This window comes from Salvelinus sp. IW2-2015, unplaced genomic scaffold (assembly GCF_002910315.2).
Source record: "Salvelinus sp. IW2-2015 unplaced genomic scaffold, ASM291031v2 Un_scaffold2485, whole genome shotgun sequence".
In the NCBI taxonomy this organism is placed as follows: domain Eukaryota; kingdom Metazoa; phylum Chordata; class Actinopteri; order Salmoniformes; family Salmonidae; genus Salvelinus; species Salvelinus sp. IW2-2015.
The window spans coordinates 19,591-32,510 of NW_019943803.1; the positions used below are offsets into that span (position 1 = coordinate 19,591).

Consider the following 12,920-nt stretch of genomic DNA (forward strand, 5'->3'; position numbering starts at 1 on the left):
CTCTCTCTCTCTCTCTCTCTTTTCTCTCTCTCTTTCTCTCCCTGCGCTCCGCCCCCTCTCTCGTCCTCGCCTTTCTCTCTCTCTCTCTCCTCTCTCTCTCTCCTCTCTCTCTCCTCTGCTCTCGTCTCTCATCTCTCTCTCCCTCTATTCTCTCTCTCTTTTCTCTCTCTTTCTCTCTCTTTTCTCTCGTCTCGTTTTCTCTCCCTCTCTCTCTCTCGTCTCTTTCTCTCCCCCCCCCCCTGTCTCTCTCTCTCTCTTTTCTCTTCTCTCTCTCTCTCTCTTGCTCTGTCTCTCTCTTTCTCTCCCTCTCCCCCCCCGTCTCTCTGCTTCTTTGCTCTCTCTCTCTCCCTTTCTCTCTCTATTCTCTCTCTTTTCCTGCTCCTCTCTCTCACTCTCTCTCTCTTCTTTTCTCTCTCTCTCTTTTTCTCTCTTTTCTCTCTCTCTTTCTCTCCCTCTCCCCTCTCCTCGCCTTTTCTCTCTCTTTTCTCTCTGCTCTCTCTCTCGTCTCTCTCTCTCTCTCTCTCTGCTCGCTTCTCTCTCTCTTTCTCTTTTTCTCTCTCTCACTCTCTCTTGCTCACTCTCTCTCTCTCTCTCTCTCTCCCGCTCCTCTCCCCCTCTCTTCTGCTCGTACTGTCCTTTTCTCTCTCTCTCGTCTCTTTGGCATCCTCTTTTCTCTCTCGCTGCTCGCTGCGTCTTCCTCTTTTCTCGTCTGCTCTGGTCTCTCCCTCCTCTCCCCCCAACACCTCTCTCTCTCTCTTTTTCTCTCTTCTATTCTCTCTCTTTTCTCTCTCCGCCTCTCGTTGAACTCTCTCTCTCCTCTCTTTTCTTCTTCCCTTCTCTCCTGCCGTTCTCTCTCTCTCTAAAATCACTCTCTTTATCTCTCTCTCTCCCTCTTCCCGCCACGCACTCTCTCTCTTTCTCTCCTATTCTCGTCTTCATCTTCTCATCTGCTGCTCTCTCTCCTTCTCTCTTTCCTCTCTCTCTCTCTCTCTCTCTCTCCTCTCTCTCTCTCTTCTCATCTCTCTCTTCTCTCTTCTCTCCTCTCTTTCTTTCCTCTCTTCCCTAACCTTCCTTCTTCTCTCTTCTTCTCTCTCTCTCTCTCTGCTCTCTCTCTCTCTCTCTTCTCTATCTTCTCTCTTTCTCTCTCTTCTTGTCTCTTTCTCTCTTCATTTCTCTCCCTCTTCTCCTGCTCCCTCTTCCCCTCTCCCTCCCTCTCTTACTCCTCTCTCTTTTCTCTGCGCTCCATCTCTCTCAGTCTGTCTCTTTCTCTCTCTGTCTCTTCTCTTTGCTCTCCCTCTCCCCCCCCGCTCTCTCTTCTTCTCTTCTTTCTCTTCCTTCTCTCCTTCTTCTCTCTGCTATTCTCTCTTCTTCTTCTCTTTCTCTCTTCTTCACTCTCTCTCTCTTACTCTCTCCTCTCTCTCTTCTTTTCTCTCTTCTCCTCTCTTCTTTCTCTCTCTCTTCTCTCCCTCTCTCTCCGCTCTTCTCTCTTTTTCTCTCTCTTCCTCTCTCTCTCTCTCTCTCTTCTCTCTCGTCTCTTCTCTCTCTCCTCTGACTCTTTTCTCTCTTCATCTCTCGCTACTCTCTCTCATCCTTCTCTGCTCTCTGCCCTCTCTCCCCTCTCTTCTCTACTCTTTCTTCTTCCTCTCTCTCCTCTTTATTCGTCCCCCTCTCTCTCTCTCTTTCTCTCTCTCTTCTCTCTCTCTCTTATCTCTTCCTCTCTTTCTTCTCCTCTCCCCCTCATGCCCGGCTTTCGTGTTTATCCCTGCCCTGTCTCTCGGGCCGCGCTTTCGCGTACTCTTTGTCCGCCTCTTCTTGCCTTCTATCCGATGCTCGTGCCCCTTAGTTTGCCTTCACTCTCTCTCTTATCTGTCCCTCCCCTCTTTTTCTCTCTACTTCTTCTCGTCGTCTCTCTCCTCTCCCCTCTCTTCATTTCTTTACTCTCTCTTAATCTCTCTCTCTCTCCTTCTCTCAACCCTCCTTCTCTTATGTCTTCTCTTCTTTTTAATCCCCTCTTTCTTACATTTTCCCTCCCTCTCTCCTCTCTTTTTCTTCTCTCTCTTTTCTCTCTCTCTCCTATCTCTACTCTCTCTTTCTCTCTCTCTCTCTATTTTCTTCTCCTTTTCTCTCCTCCCCCTCTCTCCTCGTCATCTCGTCGTCTTTTCTTCTGTTTCTTCTTCTTCTCTCTTCTCTCTCTCTCTCATTTTCTCTTTCTCTCTCCCTCTCTCGTCCACCCTCCTCTTCTCTCTCTCTCTGTCTTGTTCTCTCTCTCTCTCGTCTCGCAATCCCTCCTCTCTCTCTCTTTGTGTTCAGGAGTGTTTAGCACGTCACATTACAATCACATCTCCTTCTCTTTATCATCTTTTAATGCTACAATTTTCCCACCATCCTCTTTCACGTAATGGCCTTTACACAGTCGCATCTCTCTCGCCCCGCACCTCTCTCTGTCACTCCCATTCAATTATTTAAGCTAAATCAACATAGGATAATCGTATAACAGAAGTGAATGACAATTTACAAAACATCCACAGGTCAACACTTTACACACTCATCTCTCTCTCTCTCGTCTTAGCATTAACCACGTTTTAACTTAGTGGAGAGGAAGCTGTGACTGCTTCCTCTCCACTTCATTTCTATACGATGCTGATTTATGCTCAGTTGAGACAAACACACCACCACAACACAAAAACAACACACACACACACACGGACACACACACACACACACACCACACCACACACCACACACACACACACACACAGGAGGGGGAAGAGGGGGAGAGAGAGGGAGCAGAGAGTGATTTTAGAGAGAGAGAGAGAGAGAGAGAGAGAGAAAGAAAGAGAAAGAGAGGGTGATTTAAGGGGTATTCAGAATGAAGCATAAGGGTTTGAGAGAGATGAGGTGAGTTTTCTTCTGAACAGAACTAGGGTGTAGGATTAGGTCACCACAAACTAGTTCAACCACACTGCCCCAATTACTGAGAGACAAGGACTGTGTGTGTGTGTGTGTGTGTGTGTGCGTGTGTGTGTGCGTGCGTGCGTGCGTGTGTGCGTGCGTGCGAGAGAGAGAGAGACTGAGACCCAAACAATGTGTGTGTGACAGAGACCCAGACAGTGTGTGAACTAATCTGGCCCTGGCATCTCACTGAGTCACACAGGAAGGAGAAGGGACAGAGTTCCTCAGAGCAGTCTGTTCCAATGCCTTACCAGGGGGAATCGTCTGTTCGTTTCAATTTCCTTGTTCTTCGTAAGATTATCACACGATCACCCACGCACGAACACACACACACTCCTGTGTTCAGAGGGCAGCTCCGGGGCCAGTTATGAGCCAATATGACTCTGATAGAGGCTTCATTAGGATCCCATCAAAACATTCCAGATCTCTACATCAACATTCCATAACTCCACCTCAATATTCCCTTCCGGAACCATGTGGAAAGGTAGAGGTCAGATTGGGGTGACGTCTGGGACAGAGACAGGAAGTAGCGCAGGAAGTGTAGAACGAACACAACGCCAGGGGGAAGTGGAACAATGGCAGTCWTGCGACAAACAGCACGCGCACGCGCGCACACCAGATGGACCATAGCCCACTGTCTCCCTATGCAAAGTCCATATTCATAAACTGGACGATCTTTTCTTTCAGAGTAATTGGATTATCAACTCAAAGGAGGTGGACTATCAAGYGAGACCACTAGTGCCATTTCGATAAGATATTGCTGCAAAGGAGAGTGTGTGTATTTATAAAGAGCAAACACACTGCAGGTAGTCCAGCTCTCAGAGGGATGAGACTTCTGTGTGATTWAGAAAGCAGCAGAAAGGGAGAGGGAGAGAGAGAGCGGCGCAAGGAATAAAACATTGACTTGGTTTTGCAGTTGAGACCAGTGTAATAGCTGTATTTGAGTTCCATGGCTGGTGAACTTCTGATTAGTGCTCAGATCAAAGTGGGTTAAATGAGCAGACTGTGGGTGTGCGTGCATGTGTGTGTTTGCGTGCGTGTGCAGCATGCATGCGTGCATCCGTGTTTGTTCTAAAGCTCTTCTCTCTGGGCACACATGGTGCTCCAAGCCAAATCAATGCAGCCAAACACCAATTTAGACCAAATTAACATTCCATTCCTCATTATAAATCAAACACATTTTAACTAATCAACAGGCCTACATAGGTGATAATGGACTAGAAGTRGATTAGTTAAATGGTTTGATAAAGCAGCGAGATCTGTCCCCAATCCCAAAAACTCCTCTATCTCTCTGACCTTATTTATAATACCACTAATAATAATTTGGTGGGTCTTATATTTGGCCTATTTCATGTACAAGTGTGTATTATACGCATGTGTGAATTGGATATATATATATTTTTTTGCATATCCCAACTCCCACTGGGACACCCTTGGAGAGTGGGGTCATGGCCAGGGTCTGCCATTATTAACAGCGACAACAGCGACCCTGGAGCAATTAGGGTTAAGTTCCTTGCTCAAGGACACAGACAGGTTATTCACCTTGTGCGGCTCTGGGATTCAAACTAGCCGCTAGGATACCTGCTGCCTCAAGAAGTCTATTTTGTGTTTCTAGTATGGAAAGAGATGGAAACAATATGGTTGAAGCTCCCATAAACCCATTTGAGGACTTGATAGATAATCAGGGGCTGGGTGGGGCCAGGCTAGGGGCTGTTTTCAGCCTGTGTTGTGAGTGAGAAGGTAAAGAAGACACGATGACTACTCTCCTGATGGAATTGTACTGTCTCTGGCTGATAGTCAGCATGTAAATAACTTATTAATGATTCACCTTCACCAAATGTATCAACATATTCTCCCTTCTCCAATCGACTCCATATCTAATGAATTAATTACTTTAGAGCCAGATTCCGTCTGATCCCATCTTGGCACTCATGCCACCCCTCTCTGTGCCCACCGTGCCCTCTGTGCCGGGTGATGTTCTCTCCCTGCAAGGTGATTTATTCAGTCTCGGGAACGTCTACCTGTCATCGGCCCAGTCGTTATGGCGATTAACAGCTGTGTGACTCATTCAGTATTATTTCTCTCTCTCTCTTTCTATTGGCCACCAGAGGAGCTGCTCTCATTCTGCCAGCCCAGTCTTACCTTCACACATCTGACTCCACAGGCACGTTGGGAGTCTAGGGTATCAATGCAGGGTGTGTGTGTTACTCACACCTTTAAGCAGTACTTTCACACATTCATTCAGTGTATGAAACTGCAATCCGATCGTCATTATCTGTCTGCCTCAAATCAATGAATACATTTTATTGTATATATTCCCTCCTTGGCTACCATTTTCATACACTGTGTGTGTGTGTGTGTGTGTGTGTGTGTGGGTGTGTGTGTGTGTGTGTGTGTGTGTGTGTGTGTGTGTGTGTGTGTGTGTGTGTGTGTGTGTGTGTGTGTGTGTGTGTGTGTGTGTGTGTGCGTGTGCGTGTGTGTGCGTGGCGCTTGCGTGTGTGTGCGTGTGTGCGTAGGCCTATGTGTTATTCACAATTGACATCCACCTTTATACAGTGTGTGCAGTTCAGTGCAATCCTCATTATCTCTCTGCCTCAAATCAATGAATGAGTTTCCATCCATATTCCTTCTTGGCTTTTGGCATTTCCTCTTCCAATATGTAGGCCTATGTGTGTGTGCTTACTGATCAGGTATGTTATAGCTGGTTTACCTTGTGAAGGCGACGTGGGGGAGACTGCATATGAATAAGCGGAGGATGAAACGTGCTGTTCTGTTTATGGACAGTAAAATAACAGCAACCTCCTGGGTCTGGGTCACCGACACAGCTACTGGACTAATCAGCTAGCCAGCAGTACAGTGGGCTGCCAACTGTGTCTTTAAAAATGGATGACACAACAAAAKAGATTTTCTTATTGAATTATTTATGGGGACCTTTATCCTTGGAGACAATGRTGGGGTATCCACTACCTCTTCCAAAGGGTGACATGCTTAGGCCAAGGCTACCTCACTTAACTCGCTATAGAAATGCTCGATTTTTATCAGCTATCTTACCAAGCCGATCTCTGTAGCACACATGCATGCAGTGAAGCGCCTACATGGGGCACTGTTGAGGCTTCTGTGGTAAGATTTGGCAGTCTTTATTTTTATTTTATTTTATATTTTTTACATGGGTGAACACAAATATATATAAAGACTATACAAAGGACAATTGGGCTAGGGGGCGGGGATAGGGGCGGGGCTAGGGGGTACAACATCACATTACACAAGTACCTTAAGGGACAGACATACACTTACAATTCTAACAACTTTTTTGTTAGTAGAGTATTTCATTGTCTTAAAATATAGGTCAATTTCTTTTTTTAAGGTAAGAAAAGGTGGTGTTTTGTTTGTACATTTATATTTCTGAATATGAAATTTGGCCAAAATAATAATGCAATTAATTACCTAAAATTGTTTCAACTTATTTCTATCGTAGGTAAAGAATCTAAGCAGTACTCCTCTCCACAATAGTGTAAAATCTTCATATATGTGTTCAATTATAAATCTACTGATGTCTTCCCACAGCTTTACATCAATTACATGAATACAATGTCAAAAAAGATGCAACACCRTTTCTGGGTGGTCAAACGGTACAATTTGAGTTKATGTTTCTCTTAAAATTCTTCATGTAGTGGTTGGCAGGATAATATTTATGAATAATTTTAAAGGAAACTTCCTTAATTTTGTTAACAAGTAGGTATGTGTGTGGCAAAATCCAAACTTTTCCCTCCACATATATTATCAACAAAACCGTTCCAATAAGGCATGACATAAGGTATATAGATACAACATCCTGTTGAAACAAAGTTCGTATCGCTCTGTTGTTGAATGGACCAAAAGAGAAACAAATCTTTCCTACTGATGAGTCAACAGGGTAAATGGAAGGTAGGTTCTGAGGGTCAGGTCTTGACACGTTCCTGAATAATAAAGCAACACCTGAGGGAATGGCATCTAAAACAATTGCAAAACCTCTAGGTGTTACAGGGATCTTGTAAAGTGATAAGAAATCCTTGTTTAAGAAGTTTTAAAAACTTCTGCATTTACAAGTTGGCTCACCAATAGGATATTATTTCGGGAACCAATATTCTAGAACAAAGATGTGCCAGTCACAGACAGGTGCGGCACGCTGATGATATCAGTTATCAGGGAGGTCATGAGGCAGACCACTGTGACCTGGACCGCGCTAAATGGACATTTCGCATTCGGTGGAAAATGACAATGAACTTCATTGTATCTAGCGCTATATTCATTCGACTTGCCATTAGTAAAATGTAAAGTTGTCCCAWGGGCAGCAACATGTGAATGGGAAGACTGGCATTTGATGCCTTCTCTCCATTTCTAGGCTACTTACTATATATTCCTATTTCTAATCGTGGATGGTTGTTCATTTCAACATAAGCAACACACTATCACCCAACTCAACTCTGGCTACAGTTAAAAATATATATTTTAGATAAATGATTGTGAGGTTAATTCATAGTCATAACGGGTTAATTACATGGGCAAGTCATAATTGTGTAGGTTAAATATATCAATTAATTTACCCCCTCCCCTCTGGAGTAGTGGGAGGAGTCTATTGGCTTCGCACTCTGTCCTGTGCATCGGAAGCAGATTACCTCGGGAGACACTGATCACCCAACAACTGTGGTGGGTGACAGCTCTCGGACCTGGACGGCGTGAGCGCGATGGACAGTTTGTAACTTTGTTTTTGTAGTGGAACGTCAAGTACACATTCACGGACCAAACTACGGGACTATGCCCAGTGCCGATACAAGTTTATCAGAAGTAGAGAGATATAACATCTGCGGCGAAATGGTAAATATGCCTTCCTGATTACATCGTCTGTGGAATGACAGAGACTTGGTGTCACGTATCTGACTGCGTCTGTAGAGCTAGCCAATATTTGTCACGTTTGATATTCGGTAGCATACAATCACTTCTTTGTGGCGGTTGTAGTGGACAATATCGGCAACAACAACCAATTGTCTCTATGTGAATTATCCCATTCCCAACTAACCGTAGCTAACAAAGTATTGGGCTATACCTTATCGGTGACTGACAGTCGAGTTCGGAACCGTTCCATCGTGCAGTCCCAAGTGTTGGGGCGACTTGATTTGGAAATTATGTGCAGCATATCCATTACACCATGTGAGACTTTGTAGTTAATTGCAGCAGGACATGTTTAGGAATATTTTCAGATAATTCCATAATTACAGATAGGCTGTTTGTAAATTGTTGTCATTTCTTTATTGCGTTAGATTTTTTTTGTATCTAGCCAACACATGTCTAACTGAATTTGTTATTTATACACTGTGTTTGTATCTGTTGTTTTGACAGCCAGATATAACCCGGTTAGTCAAGGATTTGTACTGCTGCTGGGCAGGTGTTTCATGGAAGGCAACTGCAGCTTTTTTCACAAACCACGTAACTATTGCGTGCGACCTCTCTGTCAAGTGCTAGTGCATTAACACAACAGCTGTTGAACACATTTGCGAAGTAGGTTCTAGTCATTCGGTTCCTTTACCCCAATTGTTTTGTCGGGAGCAAATGTGCAGCCAGATGTTTGTGGTGGACGTGGCCCCTAAACGCGTTGCTTTATACGGTCATTCCCACACTATATAGTTTGCAACGGTATAGTTGTTTTGTCCCTGGTGTTTGTGTTCATTCTTAACTGTAATGTTGTGGGTGAGATACAGTGACGAGTTATACTTATAGCACAAACAACGACACTGATAGCTGATTCCCATACCATGACCCATTTAGGGGATAGGCTATGCAAAACTACATGGACCTATTTATCCTAGTACATGACAAACCACCCCCTCAATGAATATATGAAAGAGTGAACATGTAAAGAAGGGTATGTACTCAGGGGTCTAGCTGGTATTCAGCTATATATCCCATATAGAGGGTAGGCATAGGGGAAAGGATGGAGATCATGGAGGAGAGTCAAGGGGAAGGCTGGGGGATGGCACTGACATATTCCACATATTGTATCTGACAGTGGAAACCCTTGGTCGGTAACGGCTACTGGAGTGGAAAGGAGCGTTTGGGGACTCCCGGGCTCTCGCCAGCCATCCATACGTTAATTAGCATGGCTGGAGAGTGGCGGCTTGTCCGTGAGTCAACCGGGACGGGATAATCGTGGCTGGAACAGACTACAGAGCAGGGAGAGGAGAGGCTGAGAGACAGAAAATACACTTTTCACTTCACCCTCCCTAGTACACATGACCCATATTTTCATTACAGGAGAGTTGACATGTTTTGCAGTTTGAAGGAAAGGGGCCTAGATTTAACATCCGCACACTAGCATTTACATTATGGAAGACAAATCCATATGTTGTTGTTATTACTGGTGATGATGACCACACACACACATGTTGTAGCCAGCAGCACTCGACAGTCAGTGTGTGTCCATTTGCCATCTGTCATATAAAAACTGTGTCCCTCTTCCTCCCCTGTCTCTGCTCAGCCACCATCCCCRCTCATTCATATTTAATAACACACACTGACTGAAGCTGGTACATTTCACTGAATATAAAGGGATTTCAGAGAGATGAAGCTTTCAAACCCTTTACATCAACAGAGATGCTCGAATTCTAATCTGCCAAACAGGCAGAGAGACAGACAAGCAGACAGACACAGACAGAGGTAAGGCGTGTGATTGATGGAGGTTGTTATTAAGGTTGGATGTTATTTATTCATTAGTGCCTAGCTCGTCTTTCCATCTTACGTACTGATTACACAAAGGTCAGCTTCACCGTGTGTGTTTGGTGTACTGTCGCATAGTGTGTGTGTGTGTGTGTGTGTGTATATGTATGTAGTATAGTGCCGCATGTCAGAAGTTTATGGGTAGAATATGCTGTTTCTGTCCTTTCTCCTCTGTTTAACTAGATACGTTTTTCCTGCTTTGCTGAGAAAGAGAGGGAGAGAGCAAAGAAGGGATGGGTTGTTTTTTCCTTTCACAACTCCCTGGAAGTCTGCCCTTGGGCAGAGTAAGTTTTTTAAGGCTCTGTTTTTCCCAGCTTGCACCATTCAGGTGAAGACTGGAATTTTACTACCTGAGGTCTTATTCCAACTCGACACAGGAATACAAAGAGTGTGTGTGTGTGTGTGTGTGTGTGTGTGTGTGTGTGTGTGTGTGTGTGTGTGTGTGTGTGTGTGTGTGTGTGTGTGTGTGTGTGTGTGTGTGTGTGTGTGTGTGTGTGTGTGTGTGTGTGTGTGTGTGTGTGTGTGTGGTTTGTGTGTTTGTGTGCTGAGCTGTTTTTGGCAGTGTAGTAACAGGCCATTAAACAGTGTGTTGTGAGTGCAATTTACTGTGTCCCCGGGGCCAGTGCATTGGAGAGAGAAGTGGCTGATGGCACATTCCAAAGGCCTCTTGGTCTTCAGCAATTATGAAATATCAAGATAGTCGGATTGATTACTTTCTGGTATTATTTTCTATGGTGCCAAAAGTGAAAAAAGTATGGATTGAGGATATATTGGAGATAACAGACAGTTTTCAATTATTTCTAATAACTATCAGAATGCAGGGAAACCAGGCATAATCTTTATAGCAGGTTTTGAGAAAGCCTTCGATAAAAGTACAGCTTGAATTTATTTATAAGTGCCTGGGTTATTTCAACTTTAGAGAATCTCTTGTAAGATGGGTAAAAGTAATGTATAACAGTCCTTCATGTCAAATTAATGTAATTTATGTAAATAATGGTTATTTTTCTGAAAAGGTTTTTATTGTTAAGGGGTGTAAAACATGGTTGCCTTCTTTCACCGTACTTGTTTGCTATGGCCATTGAATTGTTAATTATAAAAATCAGATCCAATGATAAAAGTAAGGGGTTAGAAATGAATGGATTAGAAACAAAGATATCAATGTATGCTGATGATTCAAGTTTTTTTTCTAGAGTCCACAATCTTCAATTCTGAACGGTCTTATTGAGGACCTGGATAATGTCTCCAGTTTATCTGGATTAAAACCCAATGTACTATAAGTGTACTATATTACGGATTGGGTCTCTAAAAGACACAAACTTTAAATTGCTATGTGGTCTCCCGATTACATGGGTGGATGGTGCTGTTGATGTGCTTGGTATACACGTTCCTGAAAAGTTGAATGATCTTGCAACTATCAATTTTGATAGGATCTTGAAACCATGGAAAGGGAAACACCTGTCAGTCTATGGAAAAACGACACTGATTAATTCTCTAGCCATATCACAGTATTTGTTCATGGCTCTACCAACTCTAGGAGAAAACTTGAAAAAGCAATGTGAGCAAAAACCATTTAATTTAATTTATAATGGAAAACAAGAAAGTTAAACGGGTATATTTATATAATGAATATGAGTTTGGATGGCTAAAACTATTAAATATCAAGGCATTAAATCTCTCTCAAAGATTCTATTATACGGAAACAATATCTAAATCCAAACTGGTTTTCCAGTAAGCTGCTGAGAGGCACATTCAATGTTTAAAAGGGGGCTCTGTGCTGTTATACAGATTAAAACACATTTTCCGATGGATTGACAATGGAACCGTGTTTAAAGTATCTTTATTTTTAAATGAAGCTATACAGAGTTGGCTACAATTCAAATGTTACCCTCCAGAAGAGGCAGAATATATATTACAGCAAATAATATGGCTGAACTCCAATGTACTGATGGAGGATGAACCAATTTTCTTGGAGAGAATGTTTAAGGAAGGTAAATCAAATCAAATGTTATTTGTCACATACACATGGTTAGCCGATGTTAATGCGAGTGTAGCGAAATGCTTGTGCTTCTAGTTCCGACAATGCAGTAATAACCAACAAGTAATCTAACCTAACAATTCCACAACTACTACCTTATACACACAAGTGTAAAGGGATAAAGAATATGTACATAAAGATATATGAATGAGTGATGGTACAGAAGGCATAGGCAAGATGCAGTAGATGGTATAGTGTACAGTATATACATATACATATGAGATGAGTAATGTAGGGTATGTAAACATTATATTAAGTGGCATTGTTTAAAGTGGCTAGTGATACATTTTTACATAATTTCCATCAATTCCCATTATTAAAGTGGCTGGAGTGTGTCAGTATTGTGGCAGCGGCCACCAAATGTTAGTGGTGGCTGTTTAACAGTCTGATGGCCTTGAGATAGAAGCTGTTTTTCAGTCTCTCGGTCCCTGCTTTGATGCACCTGTACTGACCTCGCCTTCTGGATGATAGTGGGGTGAACAAGCAGTGGCTCGGGTGGTTGTTGTCCTTGATGATCTTTATGGCCTTCTGTGACATCAGGTGGTGTAGGTGTCCTGGAGGGCAGGTAGTTTGCCCCCGGTGATGCGTTGTGCAGACCTCACTACCCTCTGGAGAGCCTTACGGTTGTGGGCGGAGCAGTTGCCGTACCAGGCGGTGATACAGCCCGACAGGATGCTCTCGATTGTGCATCTGTAGAAGTTTGTGAGTGCTTTTGGTGACAAGCCGAATTTCTTCAGCCTCCTGAGGTTGAAGAGGCGCTGCTGCGCCTTCTTCACAACGCTGTCTGTGTGGGTGGACCAATTCAGTTTGTCCGTGATGTGTACACCGAGGAACTTAAAACTTTCCACCTTTTCCACTACTGTCCCGTCGATGTGGATAGGGGGGTGCTCCCTCTGCTGTTTTCCTGAAGTCCACAATCATCTCCTTTGTTTTGTTGACGTTGAGTGTGAGGTTATTTTCCTGACACCACACTCCGAGGGCCCTCACCTCCTCCCTGTAGGCCGTCTCGTCGTTGTTGGTAATCAAGCCTACCACTGTAGTGTCATCCGCAAACTTGATGATTGAGTTGGAGGCGTGCATGGCCACGCAGTCGTGGGTGAACGGGAGTACAGGAGAGGGCTCAGAACGCACCCTTGTGGGGCCCCAGTGTTGAGGATCAGCGGGGTGGAGATGTTGTTACGCT

The 12,920-nt window shown here is 43.8% G+C and overlaps 1 protein-coding gene across 1 annotated transcript in view; it reads left to right on the forward strand.

The window, feature by feature from the left end:
- The first annotated feature begins 7,657 nt into the window (after window positions 1–7,657).
- tmcc3 (transmembrane and coiled-coil domain family 3) overlaps window positions 7,658–12,920 on the forward strand; it is a 34,403-nt gene continuing 29,140 nt past the window's right edge. The window contains exon 1 of the mRNA XM_070440376.1: window positions 7,658–7,806. Coding sequence (XP_070296477.1) covers window positions 7,747–7,806 — 60 coding nt within the window. The 5' untranslated portion in view covers window positions 7,658–7,746. The remainder of the gene's footprint in view (window positions 7,807–12,920) is intronic.